The sequence below is a fragment of the Trichomonas vaginalis genome, chromosome IV (genome assembly GCF_026262505.1).
Source record: "Trichomonas vaginalis G3 chromosome IV, whole genome shotgun sequence".
Lineage (NCBI taxonomy): Eukaryota > Parabasalia > Trichomonadida > Trichomonadidae > Trichomonas > Trichomonas vaginalis.
The window spans coordinates 11514499-11533684 of NC_067206.1; the positions used below are offsets into that span (position 1 = coordinate 11514499).

Genomic DNA, 19186 nt, shown 5'->3' on the forward strand with positions numbered 1-19186 from the left:
CCATTTACTCTTTCTTTGCTTTTGCTTCTTCTCTAGCTTTCTTCGCCAGTAGTCTTGGGTTCTTTTGTCTTCCAGCAGCTAATGCAGCAAGTTGTTTTTCACTAAGTTTTCTCTTTGGTCTCTCTGGCTTTTGTTCTTGTTTTTGTTCCTTCAGTTCGGATAAAATTTGCTCACGAATTTCTTTCTTCAATGCTTCAACATCTATGACCCCTTGGGTCTTGTCCGTAGGGCTTGTCTGAGTCATTTGACTGCAGATAAAAAACAAAATTAAAACTTTAACCGATGTAAAATGAGCTTGTCAAAATCAGAGCGAGAGTCTATTATATTAAATGACGCAAGAGGAATACAACATCCTTTCTATTACGTAAGTCAGAGTAAAGATGGTAAAATATACGTAAGAAAAAGAAAGGTTCCATTAGCGAATGCAGAAAGCGACAAATTAAGGTGTATGACAAGGGTGAAGTCCACGAAGCCCATGTTAAGCCTTCTATTCAAACTGAAAAGTCAATAGAACAGAAGAAAAAAGCCAGATGTACTTTCAATAACGAACCAAGAGCTTATTGCAAAGTTCGTGAATTTCATTGAAAACAACCGAGTCAAAGAATCCTGACCCGCCAGTGAAAGAAGTTGAGACAAAAGAGAATGTACAGTTCATTGAAAAGTCAAGAAACAACTTCCACCACGAATGCCAAGAAGAAGAGTGAGAAATGAAGTAATAGATATTTATCTGAAGTAAATACATGCAGAAGAAGCTACGAATTTACTCCAGCAGAGCATATTCATCAGATTCGCTCATATTTCGATATCATAGACAATGCAGTTCAATTGGTGACACTAATAGAAAATATTCTGACGCAAAGATTCCATCACAACTGGAACTGCTAAAGATAACACATGGGTAACATTCAATCTCTCACCTCCTGGTGAAAATATGTTGGACCTTTACAATACATTCATTACGTATAAAATGGAAGGTCAATTTTTGTAGATAAAGAAATTGGTTCAGGTTCCAATAAAACAAACCACCAGGATTTTGGATTGGTTTCGATGACGCTTTCTATGCAGTTGCTGGATATCAAATCCTTGCAAATGGTCGTATCGTATATTCTCAAGACAACGCAAGAGAAGAAGCATATATAACTTCAAACTCACAAACTACCGAACAAATAAAGAAAGTAGATGTTTTCTCAAAGACTCGACATGAAGATGTATGGAGTCATTCGGGAACATGCAGAACAGGACAAATTGTTAGTGGTCCAATTACAGCAGGAAAATCATTTGATTTTAAGCTTCGTTTAAGAATTCCTGTTAGAAGATTCCTTCCATTAGAAGCTATTCGATTTATTCCAGCTTTTGCAGGAACATTCAGCTTAAAGTAAAGTTCAGTAGCGACGCCTTACAATGCACATCTCTGTAAATGATATCATTGCTTTCAATCCAACTCTTAAAGTTGCATTTGCTTCAGATTCAAATCCACCGACAAATAAATTTGTTCCATGGAATGAACCATTCATATGATAACGAAGGCAGTAGAAGCTAGTGGAACATTACTATTACAACTGTAACCCAGCAACTATTTCGAACAAAGATGGATTTTAATGAATGTTTCATTCATCCAAAGTCATTCTCTTTAGACCCTATTTATACAGAATTGTAGAACATTATACAAACGAGGCTTTATGTTTTCCTGTTAAAGTTATGGATTGGATTCCTATGGACGGTTCATTCTCAAAGAATACAGATAGTTCAAGTGCAACATTTACAGCAGGCTTATACGCCTATTAATGTTAAAGTATTTTGGGCACTATTTAGAAAGAAAGACAACTATTATGTTAATTTTGAGAACCCTAAGTTTAAATATCTTCAGCTTTCCATGGGAGCTTAGGGAAATATGCCTGCAGAACCCGAAAAATCATATGGACCTGTATTTTATGAAATGGTTGCGAACGCCTGCAATACAAACAATGATATGATAGGATTTAATGAAGATGTTATGAGGTCATTGGTGGATGATGGTAGTGTGGAACATAAATGGGATAGCTATGACAACACACATTTCTTATGTGGTTTTCCAACAGAAGTGGACTTTTGCTTCCAGCAAGGTCAAACATCTACTGCTCCAATAACATACAAATTGTCTGTTAAAGGACCTATTGAACTAGCAACTGAAAATGTACCAAAGCTACTTATTGGATTTATGAGGGATTGTTGCTTTGCCATTCAGGTGCGTGCTAATGGAATCCCAATAATAAGATTAGATGACTATAACTTAGCTACGGACGACGGTGAGGAATAAAGGATGAACGTTTATTTTTAAAGCTTATAAATGAGTTCTTCATCAAGCTCTCGTGAACCTTCACCATCTATGAAACAAACTTTACCAAACGATTATGGAGCACCTATTGAATATTTCTTACGAGCTGCACAATGGCAAAGAGCAGTCTCACCAAGGTTAGGTGTTCCACCAGCTCCTGTCAAAAATAGCATTTGGCCAAGTCCTTATATAAGATATGGTCTCCCACTAGGTTTGCTAGCTACAGCAGGAGCAGTTATGATGTTGAAAAGAAATAAAGCAAATGTTGTAAATAATACTGAAGTAGCTGAAGTTAAACAAACTCCAACGCCTTCACAAACAACACCTTCAATGACTCCTGAACCTATGGAAGTACAAACTCCTGTTCAAAAGTCAACTCCTAAACCGACTCCAACATTTAAACCAGAACCTACTCCTCAAATAAATCGTAAAACTCCTGCGTTTCCTTACTGAAAAAATAACGTTATTTTTATTTAATATTAAAATTTTTATTTGATTGAAATGACAAATAAAGTCACTGAAGCAATGAAACAAAAGTTTTTGGTAGAATACATTAAATCAGGAACTATTCCAGAAGGTTTTTACATTCATACTATGAAGGATGGTAGAGTTCAGTTTAGAAAGATAAAGCAACCATTAGATAGAGAAGGTATATTAAGGAAGATTAAACTTCATGAGGACAACATTGCTGAACTTAAGAAGAAGTTAGAAGAGTTGGAGAAAGGAAGAGAGTTATAAAGCAATGAATTCAACAGGGTGAAAAAACAGGTGAAAAAAGAGGTGAGATCTCACCACTTCACCTAAATTTATTTTTGTGCTATGTTTTCATACGTGTGAGGGTGGTGATATCATTAATTTTTAAGTTTATTTTTTAAAAATTATTTTTATATAAATGACAGAACAAAAGCAACTCATACAAATCGAAAAATATAACAAACATACATTTAAACATTTATTCTTCCTTCCTGAGTATAACATGTTCTTTACACTTCATCCTAGACCAGTAGATTATACATTGACTGTGTATAAAGATTGTCATGGTAGTTTTATAAAAACTTATGATGATGAAGGTAAGTTAACAAGACTATGCATTTCAAAACTTGAGAAACTTTATGACTTCAAGTATGACTACAATAGAGTTAACATTGACGATGAAGATATAGAAGAAAATTTATGAGAACGTTTATTTTTTCGTTAGTGAGGTGAAATGGTTGGCGGTTTTGTAAATATTTAAGGTTAAGTTAGTTTTTGCGTTTGATTTGTAAAATATACGTTAGCGGTTTTTGTAAAGTGTCAAACCGTTATCTTGGGTAAGGTGGAACACAGTGCCGCCGTACCCAACTAAGCCATACTAACTATAATTCGTCAAATAGTTTGTGCATTAATGGTCGAAATGTAATAAGTTGAACAATAACGGCAAGAAAACTGAGATTTTTTCCAAGCTTGATACCAAGCTTTTGTTTTTTAGGCTTATCATGAGTTTTTCTGAGTGTCTGTGGAAGTTGTATCAAATCAGGATGAAAATCTGCTATCATTTCAAGAGATGGTGGATTGTGGCTGAGGACGTTAAGATAATTGATTGCGTTTATCTTAATTTTCTCAAAGTTATGAAAATCAGTAAAAGCTGAATTCATAATTTCTTTTGCTTGCTGAGAATCGTAAACTGCAACAGCCGAGCTGTTTTCTTCATTAATACGAATTAAAGACGAGTACGTATTATAAAGATCTTGTTTAAATTTGGATAATAAATTTTGGAATTCTTGAGGATCATCTGGAATTTCCTTCGCCTTGAAGAAAAATGAAAACCTTTCCCAATCTGGTGGTACTTTGATATCGGAACCAAATATAGATTTTTTGTTGAATTTTGGATAATCTGTTGGAAGTGAAAGATTTTCAGATTCTGACGGTTCTTCATCCGCTGGCGGATCCTCATCGTCAGTGTATTCAATTTTTTCGGATCTGGATCCATCTTTTGACGGTTTATGAGGAACTAAGTCAGCGAATTCTGTGTCAATTTCATCTGGAATGTAATGAACGCATCTGTTATGATTTCTGTAGTTTTCCGAAGTTCTTCTGATATGGTCATAATCGGATTTATTTTCGAAATTTAATATAACTTGTAAAATATCTTCATCAAAATAAGAATCATCTATACCCATTAATCTTCTTAGTTTTGTCTTCCAATTGTCTTCATTATACGCAAATACAGAAACAAAAATTCTGGCTGGAAATCCAATAATCCAACGAAGATTTTTTGGGACTAAATGTGCTTTCAATGAATTGAAAGCTTCGTTGAAATTTGTATGATATTGTTTGCTGATTCTTAGAAACAATGGAGCAATATTTGTAATAATTTCTCTTTTTTCGATATGCTCTGGTGATTCTCCTGGATATCTATTAATTAATCCCATCCATCTCTGAACCTTTTGCTCTGGTTTTAATGTTGGGCATGCAAAAAGGATCCTAAATATTTTTTCAAATTTAGGATATTTAGTGACAATTTTTGAAAATGCTGATTTTATCACATGATTTGGATCTCTTACATGTGATAATTGTGCACCAGAATTCTCTATCATTGTTGAATCTTTAACATCACCATCTGAACAAAAAACTTTTATTTTTTTCCATAAATCAGATTTCAACATATCACGTAATGCATAGCTTTCCATTAATCCTGGTGAAATTTTTGGTTCAACCAAAATTTTGGGACTTTTGAATTTTATTAATTCTGGATGCCTTGAAACTATTCTAAAATCTAATATTTTGTTTGTATTTATATCTATAAGCGTAATGACGGCATGTAAAGCATCGCGCTTAGAACTCCATGCGCAATCTAATGAAACATTAAATTTGTATTCTGAATCATGTTTAAGAATTTCTTGTATATTAGCTTCACAACTTGCTGTTGCAACTTTCTCAAGATCTGGCAATATGCTCTTTAGATGCGCAAGTAATGTAGTTTCTGTTGGGCAATGAAAGTTTAGGAATGATGCCAATTCGATGTGTTTTGAAAATCCTGCACCAGATATAAGAGAAATGTAAGTATGAAGATTCTTGACAACGTCACTATACGGAACTCCAGGCTTAAATTTGACGTTGAATATTGTTTCTTCCTTAACATTTGATTGTGAATGATCTTGTTTTGAATTAAGCTGGTTTAGATTAATGAAATGCGAAAAAGGTTTCTTATTTGAATAAACAGTTCGATGATAGACCCTTTTTTGGCAGTCATCAGCTTTATATGTTATTAATATCTCTTCAATTGTGTATCCTTCCATGATTGGAATAGAATACTCCATAGGAAGAGCTAAAATCCCGCCAAATTTTACGGTTTTTTTAATACAAAAGTAATCAAAATGAATAAAGCAAAGATATATATTGTATTTAATCAGTCAATTGATATTGGGTAGAATATATGCTCAATATTTCATTTTTCAAATTTATTATTTCAAAAAACCAATAATTGGCGACATTGTTTACTGTAATACTTGTTTTTAATGAAAACACTATATGCCTTCCTTATTTTCTTTCTTTTTTATTTTTTTTGAAAAAATCAAAAAAACTCGAAAAAAAATCAAAAAATCACAAAATCGATGAATTCTCAACGTAATTTAAATCTTCAAAATCGTAGAGATTGGTCATAATATAACTAAGCATTATGATATGGTAAAGTTCAAAAAATCTCTCTCTTGAACGAGATAAAAGCTTAACAGAAATAACCTTAAAGGTGCTTTTCTGAGGGTGGTCTATCGTCTATAGGGCACCCTTAAAAATTGTTTGATTTTAAATATTCTTTTTTTTGATCTATTTTGTCGAATTGAGAAATATTGACAAAATAGTACACCATTTAAGATTGGCTTAGTTCTTCCTTATATAACAATAGTGCTCACAGGCTTTAGGGCTATTTTTTGATAGTTTACAAGCTATATTTTGATTTCAAAAGCAATATAAGAAATGTAAATTTGATATGAATTCTGACACTTTTTAATTCAAAATTTCGATGACAGATTTTAATGTAGACAATATAATTTCATCAATTAGAAGCGGTAATTCGGTAGAAGAAAGCAATGTACTTCAAGTCCTCGCAAAATTGCAAGAAATTCTCTACAACGAAAACACAATTATCGAAGTTCAATCACCAACATACATTGTAGGGGATATTCATGGTCAGTTATATGATTTATTCAACATGTTTGATACACTAAATCCGAAAGGAACAAAAAATCTGAAATACGTTTTCATGGGAGATTACGTCGACAGAGGTAGGTTCTCTCTGGATACATTTATTTATCTGGCAGCACATAAAGTGAAGTATCCGAAGCAGTTTTTCTTGCTCCGAGGAAATCATGAATGCAGAACTGTCAATGCTGCTTACGGCTTTTATTCAGAGACACTTCAGAACTTTGGACATTCCGGTATTTGGTTACTTTGCAACGAAATCTTCGATTTATTACCTTTAGCCGCCGTTATTGATAATAAAATATTTAGTGTTCATGGAGGGTTATCTCCTCGTATCACATTAATCGATTCAATCAATATGTTTGATAGACAGATCGATTTACCGACTTCTGGACCGTTTGCAGACCTAGTTTGGAGCGATCCAGACGCAGATTGCACAGAATGGCGGCCAAATGTTAGAGGAGCTGGATGGATGTTCGGAAAACGTCAAGTAGACGCATTTTGCCATCAAAACAAGATTCAACTGATAACACGTTCTCATCAGCTTGCAATGAATGGTTTCCAGAGTTATTTCAACGACAAACTTTACACTGTTTGGTCTGCTCCAAATTACATGTACAGAGCAGGCAACAAAGCAACAGTTATGAAAATTGAACTTGATTCAGGTAAATTTTACAGCCTGACTTACTTCGAAGCATGTCCTAATGACAAAAGAAAGATTGTTGAAGACACATCTCTATCCCAATACTTTGTTTAAATTTCTAAATTTTATTTGTTTGTTTATTATATTCTAATCTATCACTATTTCTATAAGGATTTAAAAATATCATCGTTTTTTGACGAAATTATTGATTATAATCTCAGAATTGCGAAATTAAAAATAAAAAAGTGACAAAATTATTGAGAATATGGAATCATATGAACCTATTATAAAAACTAAAGGGATCATTGAAGGGAAGTTTTGCCCAGATGATGATATACCAATGATTGATGTTTCTTATGAAAATTCAATATTTTTCATTACTTCATCGATTACAATTCGAAATGAATTAGTTCAGAAGTTTGCATTTGGAAGAATGCTTGGAGAAAAATGCATTTTAAGTGCATACGAAGTATTTTTCTTATATGATGTATGTAAATCAGTCAACATTTCATTTAATAGAAAAGAATTATGGGACATTTGCTCAGGATTGTCTCAAAATGGCATTTTTGCTAGGAATTATTCTGTTTATAGATATTATAGGTCGTTATTATGGGTTGTTAGGGATGGATCCGTATTTGGATGCGAATTTGTATTATATCATGATCATCCAGAAGTAGTTCATTCATCTTTTATCGTTAGAATTCTAGAGAACTGGGATAATTTTGAAAATGAAGCCTTAACCATTACAAGAATTGGCTGGTTTCTCAAGAAGAGAGGAATTCTCTGTGTTGTTAAACATACAGATAATATTGACTACTCTGATCCAGATTCTGTTGATTTATTCGAAATTGAATCCTTCATTGTTAAGAGAGTTAAGTTCCGCTAATTACATTGAGAAGTAATGGATCTAGATCTATTGTTAGCATATACCTTTTATTTTATACTCAATGTTTTCTTGACTTTTTCTTGACTTATTTCTTGATATCTATTATAGTTTTGTTTGTTATTCCATAAAAGTATATAATATTGTTTAAATTCATTTATCTTTTTTTGTATCCTTATTCTTACATCGTCACTTTTTATGGAAAATTGCCTATCCCAAAGCAACTCATTATTTCCAATTAATTATTAGTATTTGCAATTAATGGCATGACAGATCAAAATTTTAAACTGAAAATATTTAAAATTGAGAAGGAATTTTTTTGCTTATCGTACAGAACAAATTATGGCGCCTTATCCTATTTATTTTGCCTTCTCTGTTTGTGTTTTTCTCACAACCATATCACCATACATTCATAAGGGTATGACGCCTTTTGCTGTATGGACGCTGATTTGTCAGCAAAAAAAACTTTTTTTAGGGAGTTTTAATCTCTTGATGTCAATAATATACGCGTTATGCTGCATATTTCAAAATAAAGTCATCGGTAAAACAAATTCGTCGATTTTAGATTCTGTAAAAAAGAACGTTCAACTACTTTTAATACAATTAGTGATTTATCATGTTGGAATACCAAATGAGATCACCATGGAGTTTTTCACATTTGCCATATACGTAGGATTACGTGCATTTGGTTTTCTACTGCTTGGCCGAGTAAATTCAATTTATACTCTTCCGGCCGAGCCAAAACTGAAAGTCCACATAGGACTTCTTACAGCAGAAATGATTTGCTTATTCATCAACTTCCATTTTATAATCTATCATATGCACAAATTCTCAGTTTCAAATCGAATCGCCGCTTATCATGTCCAAATTTACCTTGTCGCGCTTATAGAAATACTTCAATGCTTACGGTTACATCATATTTTCATTCTTGATCACAGACAACTTGGAAATTCCTACGAAAGTTGTTCAAAGAAATTTCATTGCGATATGGCAGCTGATGTCGTTAAAATGATCGTTCTCTTCTTATACATCTTATGTGCCGGATCTATCAAATCGTTACCTAGTCTTCTTTTCTCATTATCAAATTTATTTATTGCCATATTCAGTTTAACTTCACGTCTTCAAGCAATTCGAGTCTGGCATGGCATACTGGATGTAATTAACAAGGAATTACAAGATGCTACCCCTGAAAATTTACAAGTTGACTCAATATGTCTAATTTGCCGTGATTCCATGACAATTGGTAACGCGAAGAAGCTTCCATGTGGTCATGTCTATCACCTCGAATGCCTAGAAAAGTGGATTTCCCAACAAAGTGTCTGCCCAATCTGCCATTACGACCTTACGAACTTCCTTAAAGGAAAACCAGAGGAAGAAACTCCAGGACAGACAGCCCTGAGAGTTTTAACAGAGGTTAGACATGATGTTTTCGATAAAAAGATCGAAGGAAGAATTCCGGGCCAAGACAACGCCCTGGAATATTTCCAAAATCTGGAAATGCATATTAGAGATAATTTGTCAAGCGATGATGATGAAGATTTGACAATTACTTCAATGAAATTTTCGGATTTCGATAAAGACCACATTGGAGAGCCAGAAGAAGAAAAGAATGACAATGATAACTTAACTCTTACAAATATAATCGAAAATCTTGATGATTCAAATCAACCTCAAAATGAAATCGATTTCGCAGCCATAGAAGAGGAAGATGTTACAGAATTTGACTTCAACAGCTTTTTGGATATAGTTTCCGACCAAAATAATGAAAATAATGATGAAATAGAAGAAGAAATTGTTGAACCGCCAAAACCGAAACAGAAACCTGCTAAAAAGCATAAGGATAGTCACCATGTACAAGAAAATGAATTTTCTGGCGAAGATGAAGAGATTTATCAGAAATTTAATTCAAAAATTGATGAAATGGAAAATATGGTGTATCAAATGGAGAATAGCTTGCAGAGTATGAGAGAAGAACTGAAGTTATTGTTCCAAAAACGAAATCAAAAGAAATAATTTTATTATATTTAAGTTTTTATTTATATATATTTATATATTTGATTGTTGTGATGTAAGGAAAATCAAAAAAAATATTTAAAACTAAAAAAATTCTTTTATTGAGTGGATAATGTTATTCTCTAAATATTTAATTGATAATAGGTCTTGAGTTAGGCTTTAAAAAGTGATTGACAATGGCTCGTAAATACCTCTAAATTTATCAATACGTTCTTTGATCAAAATTGATCAACAAACCGCCGAAGACTTCTTTGTGTTGATAATTTAATCATTTATTATTGAAAAGCATTGTACCACATTCAATGATAGCATTAGCACGCTTTAACTAATTACACAGTTTCAATTTATCGGTGCATGGAGCTTTATTGGGCGAATTAAAGTTTATTCAAACATATTAGACTGACAACTAGTATGTCTAATCTCATGATATTCCAGTTGCAGTATCTTGATTGATGTGCTTGTGAATTTGGAATTGAGCCTTTGAGAATTGCAAGGTCAATCGGGAACATTTCTTTATCGACTCATGGTAATTGTGTATCGAAGATGGAATAATGGTGTTATTGATTAATCACAATATTTCTGGCGAATTTTTACCAAAATTTTCATATGTCAAATTGTCACTTTTCATATTATGCAAAAGAAAAAATTTGAATTAAAACAACGGCGATCGAATGATATGAATCTTTCTAGAGTTCGTTATTCTGTCCTTATTGCTAGATATCCTCAAAACACGCCTCTAAATACAATTATCAATTTTATTCAATCACTTGTTAAAAGTAAAACTATGAGTATCTTAGATATTAGAAATTTAAGGACAACACCAAATGGTATTGCGTTTTCTGTACCAAATGATAATCAATTTAAAATAGTTTTGAGTTTAAATGGTTCAATGATTTCGCAAACAAGATTATGGATTACACGCTACCCAGACTCTGTTAAAAAGGAGAATCACATTCTAGATAAGATATTTCAATTGAATTTTTCGAATAATACAATGGATTTATCCGATATATTTGGAAAAATGTGTCAAATTTCCCCAAAAGGTCATAGTTTTAATATAACAGATCAATCACATCTAGAGTATCTATTTTTCTACCTTGGAAGCGAAGCACTTTCAAAAAATATAAAAATACGAGCTCTAAATCTATCCAAAAACTACATCTCCATCATTGACAATCTAAACAATCTCTTATGGTTTCTTCCTGACCTTAAAACATTAGATCTTTCACAAAATCCAATTAATTTTCTTCCAAATTTAAATCCAGAGTTCTCTGGAATAAATATAATTGCACCATTCGGTATTACAAGACCATTTAATCAGCAGAATTCTGGTTGGCAGCAACCAAATCAAAATTTTATGAACCAAAATCCATTTGGATTTAATCTTCCGATGGGTTATGCACCTCCACCATATGCAAATTACCAACAAAACATGTATCAGCCTCAAATGGGCTTTTATCAACAACCTTTTCCAAATCAGGCACAATTCAACCAATATCAGCCAATGATGGGTTCGCCTCAGCCATCGTTTCAATCTTCTAATCAATCTTTTGGTAAATCTGGGTCATGGAATGGAAAATCACGTTCTAAACACGTAAATTCGAATAAAGGACCTAAAACTGTGAAAGTCACAGTGACAGTAGACCCAAATAATAATCCTGATGACCCAAATTACGTCCCAATTCACGAATGGGGAAAACCCGTTGATAATTCATTACAAAATCAACAAAATCTGGTTCAACCTAATTTAGCAAGAAGAGATAGCAACGACAAGCCATTTGATATCTCAGGAGGATACAGAAGACGTCCTTGAAAATTAAATTTTTTTTTTGTTCCATTTTTTCGAGCACATTGTCTGTGCAAGAATCTATGAACGAAGAACCTCAATCTAATATTTGAAAAAAAAAAATTAATAGAAATTGTTTTATTTCAATATCTTTCATTTTTGGCTGAATTTTTCGAGCCTATTGCATTCATCATTCTTTTTATTAAACTTATAAAATAGTTATTTCCGCAATAATAATTTTTTCCACTTTAAATTTGCGTAATTGAGCCAAAGCAACTCTTTCAAATGGTTTTAATCAGCAGATTAAACAAATGCTATATGATATCTTCTTTATTTCTTACATTATATTGAATCTTATATCTGATTTGTTACAAAAAGCATTCACACATGATAATAAAGATCACGTACGCACTGGAGTAATTTTAAAGTCTAAATTCGTATAGGATACCTTTTTGATTAGGTCAGAATTAGACAAACAAAATCTCAAATTGACACTTTACATGTCAAAATTAATCCTTCACGTATAAATATTCAATGAAATCTAGTGCTCCATCCAAATCAAAACCTGAAGAATACTCATTCGACAATGACCTTCCCGATCCGATGTCTAAATCTTTTCTCAATCGTAGTTTGATCGATCCATGGAGAAGAACTGATAAAATGGATTGCACAGAAACACAACTGCCTGCAAATCAAATATGGACTCAGTTACAACAACAAATGTTTGAATTACAAGATATTGCACGTCATAGAGGTGTTCCAAACACAACAGAACCAATTTTTACTTCTCCTTATCCACAATAAATTTTCGTTTGCTTGTTTGATATGAATAAATAGTATATATTATGTAAAACATACACAAAATCTTTCAAAGAAATAGTTTAGTTCAAATTTACAAACAAATATGATATGTTTTTAAATAATTGAGACAAATTCACTATCAGATCCAGCAACAGCTAAAACATAATGTTGAAGCATGTAAGCAAGTTCATCTGGATCATCCTGCATCTCAAGCCTCATGATTTTCATGAAGTTTTCTCTTGGAATTACAACTTTCATTGTTTGATTTAAATCTATTGATTTGGCATGCTTGAAACCAGCATTGATGCATCTATCTTTATGTGATGCAACTGTTGGATACATCTTAATGCCTTTTAGAGGAGCTCCAAAGCCATCAAAATTCTTAACCATCATTTTGCCAAATTGGTCATCTGGTTTGACCATACCATAGCTAATGAAGGCATTTGACTTAAGTGATGCTGCAAATTTAAGGATTTCGTCAACAGAAACTGGATCGACGTAAATAAGTGTACATTCATCAATAAATATTGTAGGAATATCTTCAAATCCGTGTGAATTAAGCTCTTGCTTAACCATTTCTGGTTTTGATAAGTCGGCATAGAATAAATGATAATTATCCATCGGTTCGAAGCTATTGCTATTGATAACTTTAGATTTCTTATTGACAACATGTTGCATATCTAAGTCAAACCAATTCTTGACTGTAATCTTTTCGTCTCTGAGCCTCCAGAATAAAGTATCGTAACCACAGCCCAAAACAACAACTTGCATATTGGATCCGTGAATTTCATGGAATTTCTTGACTGCTACATAGATTGCCTGCGTTCTAACATAGTAACCAAGATTCATTGGAGGCAATTGCTTTAATTCTTGAGGAACGAAGCAGCCAATATACCTATCATGGTAATAACCGCGCTGGACAGCACTTAGTTTTGCATTGGCGGCATCCATTGCGGTATCCTCGACTGAGCCAAGTTCTCTAAAAGCACTCATTGATTTTTTTGAAAAATATCACGCTTCATATTAATCTAATACTATCACAATAACATATGCATTATGTTCCTCAAGATCTATTGAATGATTTGAAGGAAACTAGATACATATTTTTTTATTGTTTGCATTTCGTAAAAATCATTATAACAAAACAATATATCTTTTTAACTATGTCACAAAATCAATCATAACATTTGAATAGATCAAAATGATATTTATAAAAACACAATTACAACATTTTTAGTAGTATTAAAATGAATATCCGTAGAATATGACTGATATTGAGATTACTTGCAGCAGTTATCAAAAGGTTTTGTAGGTGGTTTAGCCTTTCCTTCCTGTTGATCATCTAATCGCACGCTTTTATTACCATCATCATTATTTACCTTTTTAGAGAGAATATCTTCTCCTAATGTAGCAATTTGAGTAAATAAATCTTCAATTCCTTCACCAGTCTTTGAGGAAGTAACATAGTAGCTAGATATTTGGCATTCAGTTGCTTTTTCTGATAGTTGACTTAATACTTTAGTTCTATTTTCGGAAAAAACTAAATCTAATTTCGTTCCGACAGCAATAAGAGCGCATGACGGTTCGTGAGCGAGAACTCTTTCTTTCCAAAGAGATATGGTATCAATAGTTGAAGGCTCGCTAAGATCTACACAAATCACAGCTAGATGTGCATCTCGATAAAAAACTTGACTCAGAGATTGAAACCTTTCTTGCCCAGCTGTATCCCATAATTGCATCATGATTTCCTTACTAGATGCTGATGTGGCTGATTTTGGAGTGAAGATTGGGTTCACTGTTGTTTGTTCAGTGGATGAAAACTCACCGTCAACATAACGGTTCATTAATGCTGTCTTGCCAACTTGGGAATTTCCGACAAAAATGACGCGAAGGTCCTCAGATGACATTTTAGGAAATTTGGATTATTTTTGACAATTTTTTAAATTGAGATCCGAATAAATTATGATAATGCTTAGCAATTAGTATGTAATCATGTGATATAGGGAAATTTCGATGAGGATCCGAATTGAAACGAAAATCAAATGATTTATTTATTTTTTCATGATATATTACTCCTTGCCAGGAATATTTTGGTTGGCCTGCAGTATTATAATGCCACGTTTATGATTATTGATCATTAATGCTGAGTGACTTCTAGATTTCATGACATTAAAGTTAATGGAGAAATCGAAGAAGCAAGGAGAATTTAAACCTCCTGCAAGGTTAGTACAAGATAATAATACCGAGAAAGAATCATCCAATAAAACAAAAAATTCAGGGTCATCTACATCAAATTCCAAAAAATCGACAAACAATAGCGATAAATTAGCAGTTCCTACTATAAAAGAAATACAATCAATGACGTCCCCAAAACCATCTAACGAAATTCCAACACCAGATCAAGATATTTTTGATCTTGAAGAGGAAATGCTTTCACAGTCACAGAATTATGATGACTATTCGTCAACAAAAAAAGCACTAAGTTCTGCTCAAAAACGATCTCAAATTGAAAAAAATATTTTGGAAACTCCCGAAAAGAAAAATAATGAAAAGCAGAAACCTGAGAAAAACAATAAGTTTAGCGAATCATCAAGTCAACAAGATGAATTAGAAAAAGATGAAGATTCAAAACCAAATAAAAAGGATAAGAAACAGAAAAACAGTCCAAAAACATCATTGTCTACGAAGATAAAAGACACATTCGATAATATCGAGACTCCTACGCGAAAACATATTCCTTTAGAAGAAAAAAGTTCATCTTTACATGAAAAAGAAAATAATAACAAAGAACAAGAAATAAAAGCTCCCGAACCTACAGAAATTTCTGGAAATGAAGCAGAACAAAAATTAAATGAAAATAACGAATCAAACAAACAAAACCAAAAGGATCAACCAAGACCAGATGAAAGTAATAAAGAAAACCTAACTAAAACTCCAGAAAAAACAAATAATTCTTCTGATTCGCCAGTTCTTCTTCAACAACCACTAAAAGGCGATAAAAACGATACAGAAGGAACAGATCAACCAGAAACTCCAACAAAAAGAAAAAGAGGAAGACCTCGGAAGAATCCGAACGGAGAAAGCAAACAAAGCACTCCAAAGAAGCCACTACAAAGTCCAAAGAATAGTCCTTTAACGGTTTCTTCAGTAAACGCAGAAACTCCTAAAAATTTACAAAATAATTCTCCGAAAACTTCAGAAAAACATGAAGAATTGCAAAAAATAGATGATGCTACAAAGGAAAACACAGATAACAAACAAGAAATAAATAATAATGAAACTAAAATTGAAAATACTGTTGATAATACATCAAAATTAGATAAATTCGAACTCTTACTAGAGGAAATCACTGGTCCATCGTTAGAGCATCTTTCTCCTGATTTTAGAGAGTTTCCAGAAAAAATTATTGAAAAAACTTTGGATAGCAGCAAAACAGCAACAGTCCAACAAGAAGAGAAACCGAAAGAAGAAGAAAAACTATCATCACCACCTCCAGAACCTCAAAAACCAGTAGAAGAACCTCCAAAAGAAGAAAAGAAAGAAAATGCGGAAAAACAAGAAACTCCTGAAAAAACAGAAGTCAAAAGAAAGAGAGGAAGACCTAGGAAGAATGTAACTGACTCCGAAAAAGAAGTAAATAGACTTAGAGTTCCTAAAAAGAAAACATCCGAAAAAGAATCAGTCAAACCTTATACAAAAGTACCAACTCTCAATACAAAAGTAATTAGTATTGATTTCGGAAGTCCTCTTGTCATAAACAGGCTCGCAAGAAGCAGACAATACATTCATCTCAACGGAAAGGGCACAATTTCTCTGAATGGAAGAAAATATTCGGTTGATCAGCCAGAAGAAGGGCAAGAACACCCAAGAATTTACGCTGCTCCCGAAGTTGACCTTTCATTCGAATGTAATGATGAAAATGAAACATTCAAACTTCTGGAACTTACATTCCTTTGATTGGCTTGTATTTTGTTTTTGTTTTGTTATGATAATTTTTACTTTAAACACAATTCTTATTTGATATTAGATTTTTGGATAAGAATTTCAGACCATCATTAAAGTAGTATAATACCATTTAAATTTGTAAAGTCTTTTTGGTAATAAAAAAAAATTATAAATTAATTTTGCTTTTGTAATGCCTTAAACTTTTATTGGTAACATACTTTTTTGTAGCGTTATAAATTAAAGAAGTATTAAAAAAGTTTATTGCTGGCGTGCACCTGCGCGGCGTGTGAAAACCTCAACACCTTCCATTTCGCCAAGGCCGATAGCGGCAAGCATCTCCTTTGTTTCTGGGTCGACTAAGATCTTTGGAACGTTAAGCTTGGAGGTTGTTGGCATCCAGTTATCACGCTTCTCACGCTCCTGCTCCTGAAGCTTGAAGGAAATACCACGAACTGGTCCACGTTCAAGACGGCGCATAAGGTGGGTAACGTAGCCGGCGATTTTATTGCGCATGCGCTTTGATGGAATATCAGCGACAGCATCGCAAACACGCTTGTTGTCTTGGAAATCGAAGGAAAGTTGGCCGTAGAAACGCTCAATAACAAGGCGAGCGGCTCTCTTGGTTGTCTTTGTACGAATACGTCCCATTGTTGAAAAGGGGGCCAAAACCGCTATAATCGTTGCTCTACTATATTTTTTTGATTACCACAAATTGAGTATGCGAGTAAAGTTACGAGCGGTTAATGTGTAATTTACTCTAAATTATTTTTCCTATTTCCTAAATTAATTAAATTCAATTCATTGCCGAAGAAAGAGAAGAGTTTGTGCTGCATGTCATTAATTATATTCAATCCATTGGAGATATTTGATTAAATGGCCTATATCTGATCACAAGATAATGATGTTAAGCATTAATTCACCATCTCATAAAAATGCCGATGACCTTTGTGAGAAACACCATCTCCAATATGCATATTGGGACTGCCGTATTTTGTCCTCAGGTAATCCATGTGGAATTGAGAAAATTGAGAAATTTAAAATAAAAAATCGAGAGTAAATTGTTGGGATAGAATCACAGATTTTGTGATACCAGAACTTATGAGAATCGGATAAATATAGGATGCATGCTCTTTTATTAATAGTTGCAACATATCCCATCATCAATTCATCTGGGATACAAGGTTTTCCTCTCGAGAAATACTCATAAACTTAGGCCTTTAAATAGCTACAATACACATCAATTGGTCGAATTCCTTCCATCTGAGGCACATTGCCTGAGCAAAAGTCTCTGAAAGAAAGAAGAATAGTAACCAAAACTTTATTGTGCATCGCAAATTTCATTATATTTTTAGATAACATTTGTTGCTGCATACGAACAAGCACACATATTAATTGGAAATATCGTGAGTGTTTTTACTCAAAAAAATGATAACTCATCAAAGAGGAAGATAATCACATCTTAACTATGGTATATATCTTAATAATTTCAATTTCTGAGAGTCTATATAATATCAATTTTAACTCAGTATTGTCCAAATTGCATAAGAAGAAGAATATTCGGAATCTATTGAGAAATGTCACTTTTAATTTACAAATTTTCATTGAATTTTGAAAATCTCTCTCAGAGCATCAAAATATGATAATTATTACTTTCAATTGCATTACATTGTATCTATTATATTATTTTTGCACAATTCTCAACAATCAAATTGAGCGGATTTGTAAAGTCTTGGTCGATCCTTTCTAGCTCTAATGTCGAGCCGCAACTTCTCTCGTACATTCAAGAAACCAATGCGTCCATACGAAAAGGAACGCATGCACAAGGAACTTCAAGTTGTTGGTGAATACGGTCTTAAGAACAAGCGTGAGATCTGGCGCGTTTCATACACACTTTCCAAGATCCGCCACGCTGCTCGTGAGCTTCTTACCCTTCCAGAGAACGATTCCAAGCGTATCTTCGAAGGTGCAGCTCTTCTTCGCCGCCTCACAAAGCTCGGTGTTCTCGATGAGTCCAAGCAAAAGCTCGATTATGTCCTTTCTCTCACAGTCAACGATCTTATGGATCGCCGTCTCCAGACACAAGTTCACAAGCGCGCTCTTGCAAATTCTGTCCACCACGCTCGTACTCTTGTTTCCCACCGCCACATCTCTGTCGAGAACCAGCTTGTCAACCAGCCAGCTTTCCTTGTTTGGAAGGAATCTGAGAAGAACATCAAGTACGCAGATACCTCCGTCATGGCCACCGAGAAGCTCGGCCGTAAGAAACGTATGCGGGCTCATGCACAGACAAAGAAGGCTGATGAGGAGTAAATAAAATTCCAATGTCCATAAAATATTATCAAGCAAAAAAATATCACAATTATTTTTTTGGACAATTTTTTACCAAAGATTATAAAATAATAAGATCTATATCATTCACTAACATTTATTTTTCATAATTATTTTGCTTGATTTCCTCCGTTTTATAATTCATACGAATTTTATCTGAATTTTATTCAAAAATTGAGATATGAACGCACTAAATATTAAATAAAAAGTGACAATGATTCCGAATCCTCAATATGTTTCTCAGTTCGAACATTCAATATTTCAAAGCATAATTATAGTAACATGCGCAATATT

General features: G+C 33.3%; 14 protein-coding genes across 14 annotated transcripts, besides 4 other annotated features; 10 read left to right on the top strand and 4 right to left on the bottom strand.

Annotated features, from left to right (window-relative positions):
* Window positions 1–3671: part of a mobile genetic element that runs on past the window's edge.
* Window positions 5–244, bottom strand: TVAGG3_0072450 (uncharacterized protein; the record flags this gene model as incomplete). The annotated part of the gene is made up of 1 exon (XM_051221780.1): window positions 5–244. One exon carries the CDS (start codon window positions 242–244, stop codon window positions 5–7), a length of 240 nt encoding a protein of 79 aa, XP_051106766.1.
* Window positions 1892–2296, top strand: TVAGG3_0072460 (uncharacterized protein; the record flags this gene model as incomplete). Its single annotated transcript, XM_051221781.1, has 1 exon — window positions 1892–2296. One exon carries the CDS (start codon window positions 1892–1894, stop codon window positions 2294–2296), a length of 405 nt encoding a protein of 134 aa, XP_051106767.1.
* On the top strand, window positions 2327–2767 carry TVAGG3_0072470 (repellent protein 1 family; the record flags this gene model as incomplete). The annotated part of the gene is made up of 1 exon (XM_001317421.1): window positions 2327–2767. The coding sequence occupies one exon, from the start codon at window positions 2327–2329 to the stop codon at window positions 2765–2767; it is 441 nt and encodes a 146-aa protein (XP_001317456.1).
* TVAGG3_0072480 (uncharacterized protein) lies at window positions 2816–3052 on the top strand (the record flags this gene model as incomplete). The annotated part of the gene is made up of 1 exon (XM_001317420.1): window positions 2816–3052. The coding sequence occupies one exon, from the start codon at window positions 2816–2818 to the stop codon at window positions 3050–3052; it is 237 nt and encodes a 78-aa protein (XP_001317455.1).
* Window positions 3053–3671: a terminal%2Cinverted (terminal inverted repeat of Maverick-1C transposon ID:TVAGG3_0072290).
* Window positions 3672–6045: 2374 nt separating this feature from the next.
* Window positions 6046–6080: a mobile genetic element.
* Window positions 6046–6080: a terminal%2Cinverted (terminal inverted repeat of Kolobok-1_TV transposon ID:TVAGG3_0013400).
* A 232-nt stretch (window positions 6081–6312) lies between these two features.
* Window positions 6313–7275, top strand: TVAGG3_0072500 (serine threonine-protein phosphatase family; the record flags this gene model as incomplete). The annotated part of the gene is made up of 1 exon (XM_001317418.1): window positions 6315–7250. The coding sequence occupies one exon, from the start codon at window positions 6315–6317 to the stop codon at window positions 7248–7250; it is 936 nt and encodes a 311-aa protein (XP_001317453.1).
* A 130-nt stretch (window positions 7276–7405) lies between these two features.
* Window positions 7406–8143, top strand: TVAGG3_0072510 (tRNA-splicing endonuclease subunit SEN2 family; the record flags this gene model as incomplete). The annotated part of the gene is made up of 1 exon (XM_001317417.1): window positions 7477–8022. One exon carries the CDS (start codon window positions 7477–7479, stop codon window positions 8020–8022), a length of 546 nt encoding a protein of 181 aa, XP_001317452.1.
* Window positions 8144–8336: 193 nt separating this feature from the next.
* On the top strand, window positions 8337–10138 carry TVAGG3_0072520 (protein polyubiquitination; the record flags this gene model as incomplete). Its single annotated transcript, XM_001317416.1, has 1 exon — window positions 8662–10032. One exon carries the CDS (start codon window positions 8662–8664, stop codon window positions 10030–10032), a length of 1371 nt encoding a protein of 456 aa, XP_001317451.1.
* Window positions 10139–10651: 513 nt separating this feature from the next.
* On the top strand, window positions 10652–12049 carry TVAGG3_0072530 (ribonuclease inhibitor domain-containing protein; the record flags this gene model as incomplete). Its single annotated transcript, XM_001317415.1, has 1 exon — window positions 10664–11845. One exon carries the CDS (start codon window positions 10664–10666, stop codon window positions 11843–11845), a length of 1182 nt encoding a protein of 393 aa, XP_001317450.1.
* Window positions 12050–12347: 298 nt separating this feature from the next.
* Window positions 12348–12658, top strand: TVAGG3_0072540 (uncharacterized protein; the record flags this gene model as incomplete). The annotated part of the gene is made up of 1 exon (XM_001317414.1): window positions 12353–12622. The coding sequence occupies one exon, from the start codon at window positions 12353–12355 to the stop codon at window positions 12620–12622; it is 270 nt and encodes an 89-aa protein (XP_001317449.1).
* A 75-nt stretch (window positions 12659–12733) lies between these two features.
* Window positions 12734–13612, bottom strand: TVAGG3_0072550 (protein C-terminal leucine carboxyl O-methyltransferase protein; the record flags this gene model as incomplete). Its single annotated transcript, XM_001317413.1, has 1 exon — window positions 12734–13612. One exon carries the CDS (start codon window positions 13610–13612, stop codon window positions 12734–12736), a length of 879 nt encoding a protein of 292 aa, XP_001317448.1.
* Window positions 13613–13886: 274 nt separating this feature from the next.
* Window positions 13887–14531, bottom strand: TVAGG3_0072560 (GTPase protein; the record flags this gene model as incomplete). The annotated part of the gene is made up of 1 exon (XM_001317412.1): window positions 13900–14526. One exon carries the CDS (start codon window positions 14524–14526, stop codon window positions 13900–13902), a length of 627 nt encoding a protein of 208 aa, XP_001317447.1.
* A 266-nt stretch (window positions 14532–14797) lies between these two features.
* TVAGG3_0072570 (AT-hook-like domain signature family) lies at window positions 14798–16576 on the top strand (the record flags this gene model as incomplete). The annotated part of the gene is made up of 1 exon (XM_001317411.1): window positions 14798–16576. One exon carries the CDS (start codon window positions 14798–14800, stop codon window positions 16574–16576), a length of 1779 nt encoding a protein of 592 aa, XP_001317446.1.
* Window positions 16577–16596: 20 nt separating this feature from the next.
* TVAGG3_0072580 (Chain R 40s Ribosomal Protein S17-b) lies at window positions 16597–17223 on the bottom strand (the record flags this gene model as incomplete). Its single annotated transcript, XM_001317410.2, has 1 exon — window positions 16823–17212. One exon carries the CDS (start codon window positions 17210–17212, stop codon window positions 16823–16825), a length of 390 nt encoding a protein of 129 aa, XP_001317445.1.
* Window positions 17224–18303: 1080 nt separating this feature from the next.
* Window positions 18304–18994, top strand: TVAGG3_0072590 (ribosomal protein family; the record flags this gene model as incomplete). Its single annotated transcript, XM_001317409.2, has 1 exon — window positions 18317–18874. One exon carries the CDS (start codon window positions 18317–18319, stop codon window positions 18872–18874), a length of 558 nt encoding a protein of 185 aa, XP_001317444.1.
* Window positions 18995–19186: the final 192 nt, after the last annotated feature.